General features: G+C 48.2%; 1 protein-coding gene across 4 annotated transcripts in view; it reads right to left on the bottom strand.

Moving 5' to 3' along the window:
- The window catches only part of PLCB1 (phospholipase C beta 1), a 367,244-nt gene extending 362,285 nt beyond the window's left edge, over positions 1-4,959 (bottom strand). For 2 of the 4 annotated variants that reach the window (XM_065740515.1, XM_065739696.1), the window contains exon 1: positions 4,643-4,955. In XM_065740515.1, coding sequence (XP_065596587.1) covers positions 4,643-4,741 — 99 coding nt within the window. In that variant the 5' untranslated portion in view covers positions 4,742-4,955. Of the gene's footprint in view, positions 1-4,642 lie in introns of all 4 variants that reach the window. The other 2 variants (XM_065738851.1, XM_065738058.1) reach the window with 2 other exon arrangements.
- Positions 4,960-6,000: the final 1,041 nt, after the last annotated feature.

Here is a 6,000-nt window from a genome sequence, read left to right on the forward strand (position 1 = left end):
ATAACAGACTGTATCTGCAGCTTAAACCACATGAAAGCTTCTCCAGATCTTCTACTTGTACACATGTATTCACTGTGCAGGATAGATGCTTTCCTCTTCATGAAACATTCAATATTAAGAAGTTTTAAAACAATCTGATAATTGCCCATGTCATAAACAACCCAAACCACAACTTCCATTCGTTTAGGTAAAACATTTTAGATAGCACAGACCCAGTACTTGCTTACTACACAAAGATGAGCAACAAAGAACAGAAAACCAATGAAAAATCTGCAGTGTTTACTTACTTCTCCCCTCCAGGCTGAAAACATTCAGAAAAAATAAACCTTTTTCAGTTTATTGTTTTAGTTTTAAATACAGAGAACATGGCTGTTATTTTTCACATTCTCCGTAATATACTGCAGTGAGAGACTTGTCTTGGGGTTAAGAAATACAGGGGGGGGGGGGGGGGGGAAGTTATATGACATCTGCAAGTCCTGACAATTTCTAGTTTTCCTCTTGCTGTTTGTTCTCAGCTTTTCCATAACAATGACACTTGATATTACACCTCCTTTAAACTTTCAAGTTTGGGTTTTTTTTTTTGCTTCTTACTGCAACAGCTGATGTTGCAGCCACTAACCAATACTACCTATCAGTAATTTTGTTTCAGGAACTAAAGATTTCCTTTGAAACAAAGTCAATCACACCTCTCAATTTAGGCATTGTTACATTACCTTACTATAAGAGTTAACTTGCAATTAGAACTAAATAGCATAAGTCACAGATAAACCAGTCAAATTCTTTATGTCAAGTACATATTATCACCAGGGAAGATAAGAAAGCCTTTAAGCAAGAGCTAAAAACAAACCTATTTTTGAATATACACCTTCATATCCACTTACTTCAGTATGCCAATTACTGCATTTAGAAAACCGCACTTCAACTGCGCTGTTGAGCTCTTTGTCAACTCAGTTATACCCATCCTGTTCCCACGACAAAAAGATGACACAGCCAAGGCAGGTTTGAGCCCCTTCAGGCTTCATTCAGATCAGCTCTGAGAAGTCCTTTATACTCAGGTTTCATTGATCTCCTCAGCTAGAAACATAACTACATTAAATACAGCCACCTACAGAAAAGCTTCACCCACAAACTTAATGGCAGCTTTTTTATTTATTAATTTTAAAGCGTATTAAAACTCATCAGGAATAGCTATTATAACCCCTGGTTTCACTATAGCTGAATGTATCAAGTCACACTTCTTCAAGCCCTCCCTCTCATAACTCCTTCTTGCTAAGAACAGCAGAGCACATCTATTTAAGGACCAGACCAGTACTTAGGAAATTCACTGTCTCCTTATGGTAGTAAAGGTGAAGTGGTTACGAAATCTCAAATGAAGGCAGCATGAAGAAGCACAATTTGAAGAAGCTCAGCAAACTGGTACCAGAAGCCAGACACACGCTCACATGCATCCCCAAAAAGCCCTACGTAGCCAGTCACTTTTGTCTTTCACCATTTCAAACTTCATCTGTTTCTTTACAGTACCTTGTGAATCCAATCCAGATATCAAGAACAGTAGCTCTAAAATTTGCTTTCTTGACTGTAAGACCGTTACAGATCAGAAGAGAAACACTGTGAGGAAAAGCAAAGTAACAGGCTAACAGTCATCAGCCGGATCTTAGTGCTTTGCATTCTGACCCAGAATTGAATTTGTGAAGAATCTAGCAGGTATTACACGGCTGAATGCAAGTGATATTATAGCCAGTGCTAACACACAAAAATGTGACTTGAATCACAAAGCCAAAACTTCAATTCTCTGATGTTTTTATAATTCAGAAAATGAAAATGGTCTGAAGAGGAAACGGAGTATCAAGGTTCCTCAACTGCCTGCCTTCCACTTGTCTGTATTTAACCTTGAGAAGCTATCTTCATGCCTAAGGGGGAGAGGGCAGGGCAGGAGGAGATGCAGGCACTGGATGAGGTTCCCATGGAGTTTGTAGCACACTTCCCTGCTCTTCTTTAGAGAGGACACACTCATAACATCAGAACCACAGCTGAGTGGTTCTGATGTTACAAAACAACTATTACTCTATACACCAAGAAATTCCTTACACGCCTCTCATGCCCTGGTTAAAATGCTTTCTGCATTCTCATTTTTCAAAAGCACTATTTTGCACTGTTTTAATTTATATCAGCTGAAAAAATTTTGCTCCTGGCTGAAACTTGGTACAAGTCACATGAATGGACAAAAAAAACATCTCTGCTTTATGAAAAGTGAAGAAAAACCCGTAGAACTATCTGCAATACAAGACAACAAGAAGGTGTACTAAAAGGGTATGCCTAAAACAGGAATGCAGAAGGATTGGACTCCCATTTTTACTTGGAAGCTGCAAACATGCACTGATGTTTATTAGACACCATTTTATAAGCCCAGCACAGCAGATCCGAAGTATTCATTATGGTCAATTTCATTTCACTGTTACATTTTGTAGTTTACTATTTCTCATTACAGCCTATTGTTTCACTCAGAGCTTATGCATGTGTACTTGCAAAACAGACCACAGAGGTTCAGATTAGCAATCATCCTTCTTGAAAATTCTACAGGCGGATTCATTTGATAGAAAACAAATACTCTGAAGTAGTTACTGGCTACTCAGTGACAAACACTTCCAAAGTCTCTAAATGTGCATTGGTCTAAAGGCCTTCTTATAGCCAGAACACCAGAAAGATATTAATTTCCCTTGAAGTCTGATTTTGTGATGCTTTTGCTAGAGGAAAAAAAACACAATCAGCAAAAAAACACAGGACTGGGAGGGCAGCATGAATACATACACACTGCATGGTCAACAACGAGTTAATGCAAGTGTTCTGCATCACACAGGTGTGGCTTAAAACACATCGATTTCCACAAGCTCCCTGAATTAGCTGATAAAAGCACACCCTCAACACAACAGAACTCCCTCAGTAACACATTCCAGGTGATATCCGTCTGTCGTTCACTATCACCTTTAACCTGAATGGTACACTTGTTGGCAGACTTTTAGCCCTGATTTATTACTCTAACACTGACATTTAAAACTGAAGACCATCTTCCATTAAACCTATAGCATACAGAATTTGAAGGAGGTGCTCTTCATGCACAGCAGACATTCTGTGCCAATTCTACATACGCAGCACGATGCTCTAGAAATCGCATACAAATAATTTCAACTGTTGCCTAATTGGTCAGAGTCCCAGTCTGGAGACATAAATTACCATTCACTTGACCTCTGCATTTATCTGTGTAAACATCTTGGTAGCTTACCAAAAATAAAACTACAACGGCAAAGGCTAAGGTTATTTTGTCTATACACTAACAAAAAAAAAATCAAAGGAAAACTGGCTATCTTCCTGACTATCAGACAAGTCATTCAAGCTTACTTCCATCTATATACCCAACAATTGTAACCTGTTTCAAAGCACTGTTTATTACCGTGGACAAGGTCAGATGGCTGAGTTTATTAGAAAGGTATCAGCCTTCCCTTGAAAATAAAGTTCCACTCTACAATTTGTTCACTTCTTTGATGTTCTTTCCTTCCTTGAAAGTGTTTGTCACATGTTTATAGAAGTCAGGCTTACACATTTGGCTGCCGGACTGACCAAGAGCAATGGCAAAACCTCAATACAAAGCAGAACAAGAACAACTGTCAAACACATGCACTGCTCCTTCTCTCTCGTGCTGTTGCCCCTCCAGTTGCTGCTGTACATGTCTTTAGTGCAGCCAATACACGGAAAAAACACAAGAGCTGTACTACATCCCTCAAATTAGCCTCTACAGTTCTCACAACATTCAAACTGTCCAGTGTGCCTGCCTACCTTCCCATCTGCTCCTCTTCCTCCCAATGCTGCTGTCTCTATATACCCAGAGGCAGACTTTTGGGCACGCACTCCGTGCACAGCTGGGACACAGACACCCAACCTCATATTGGAGGCACAACACTGCAAGTGCAAAGCCAGCAAAGAACCCATCCTGTCTGTTTTCCACTTCAGAGGGCCCTTACTTTCATGACCTGGCAAAAAGAAAGCTGACCAGGGAAGGGTCAGCATCCCGGGCACAGCCAACAAAGGAAAGCAGAACAGCTGCCCCACTGAAGGTAAAGCAACAACCACGTTGCTCTATGTGAAGCAATAAAAAAGAGATGGGAAGAAGCAAGTGGCAAGGAGAAAGCAGATGGCGATTTTGAGGCAGATCTTGCGTCCCAACTAACCAAGAAAGGAGAGGGGCAGGAGCAATCGACCTGAGAAACAGCGTGCCCAGAGCCGGGCAACACCACCAGGCCAGATGGTGGAAAAAAAAGAGAACAGGCTGAAACAACTACGTCCACAGAGAAGGAAAGCATTCAGAATAACACAAGGCGGGAGAGGAGGACGCTCCCGAAAAGAGCCGGCGCGAGCACCGCTCGAGACTTCAGCGCTCGGAGAAAGTTTGGGCGCACGAGGCTGCCGCTCCAGCAGCGCCCCCCGGCGCGGCACGGACCCGCGGGGCGACGGCCTGCCCGGACCAGGCCACCTCCACCTGCCCGGCCCGGCCGCCGACCCTAGGAACCGGAGCCTCCCGCCCGCCCGGTGCTCGCTGCGGACCCGCCGCCGCGGCCGACCGCTCGGCCAGAGCGACGAAGCTACTCACATCGTCCCACTTGACGAATTTGATGCCTTTCTTCAGCGTGTCGGAGACGCAGACGGGCTTGAGCTGCAAAGCGTGCACCCCTGGCTGTGCCCCGGCCATCTGCACCGCATTTACACGCCCGCCCCGGAGCGGAAAAGCCGCGGGAGACGGCGGCCGCCTCGGGAGGGACGGCGGGGCTCCGGAAGCCGCCCCGGGAGGGAGGGAGAGAGGCCGGGAGCCGCGCTCGGCGCGTCTGGAGCGGGCAGAGGAGCGGCAGCCGAGCCGCAGAGCGAGAGGCTTCACTGGCACCCGAGGAGGGACCCGGCGCGGCGGCGACCAGGGCGAGCCATGCGGCGGCACATCCCCTATATACCGCCGCTCGCCGCCACGCACACGCCCGCCCGCTCTCACACGCGCAGGCAGGGCACGGCGCGAGCGGCGCTGCCCGCTCCCCGCCCGCCCCTCCTCCGCCTGGCTCGGCCCCCGAGGTTCCCCTGCGCGAGGTCAGTGTGCCGCGCCGGCGGCACAGCGGCGCCACCTGCCGGCCGACAGCGGGACGGAGCGGCGCCGCCGCTGGGCCGGGCCGGGGGCGCAGCGGGGTGTCTGAGGCCGCCTCGGGCCGCTCTCGGCGGGGGTCACCCGGCAGAGCCGGCCCGCGGAGCGCGGCCTGGCCGGCCTGAGGGCTGCAGCGGGCGGCCGCTGCCCTCCGCCTGGCAGTGCCCGGGCCTGCGCCCCGGGCGGAGGCCTAGGCTGGCTGCGGTCCCGGGGCGGGACGTTCTGTGGCCTCTAGCGCCCGGCAGCTGCGTGCCTTCAAGTGCGCTGCGGGAGTGGCACGCCGTCAACCCTTGGCCCCGAGACCGACGGAGCTGACACAGGGACGCTGGCCTCGCAGAAGGGCGACAGGGAGACGCGTGGCAGCGCAGGGAAGAAAGCCGCTCCGGGAGAGGCGGCTGTGGGTTCCTACTAACGTCCCAGCGTACCTGACAAGGGACCAGAGGTGAGTGTATCCTGACAGCAGGAGAAATGGACGATGAGTGGTACCTCCTGCCGACACCGGGCTCCAGAAGGTGTGAGCACAAGGGAAGCTGGGCACTATTTTAAGGAACAGTCGTGGCACGATTTTCCAGAATGAAAAGCGTAATGGCAGGGCAGTGCTTATGCTGCAAAGTGGTGAATGGGGCAGCAAAAGAGGAAAGACTCCTAAAATGGTGCATACAATTCCCATCGTGTCTTTTGTGAAATTGCTTTCCCGAAGCTTTTTGCTCTCACAAACCGAGGCGCCTTCCTCATAATTTCTTAATTCAGTTCAGTTATGCTGCACACAAAAACACAACCATGGCAACATCTCCTTTAACCCACCAAAATCCTAAGTCCAGTGT

This window comes from Cyrtonyx montezumae, unplaced genomic scaffold (genome assembly GCF_038088225.1).
Source record: "Cyrtonyx montezumae isolate F1298 unplaced genomic scaffold, pur_monq_1.0 scaffold_0, whole genome shotgun sequence".
Taxonomy (NCBI): Eukaryota; Metazoa; Chordata; class Aves; order Galliformes; family Odontophoridae; genus Cyrtonyx; species Cyrtonyx montezumae.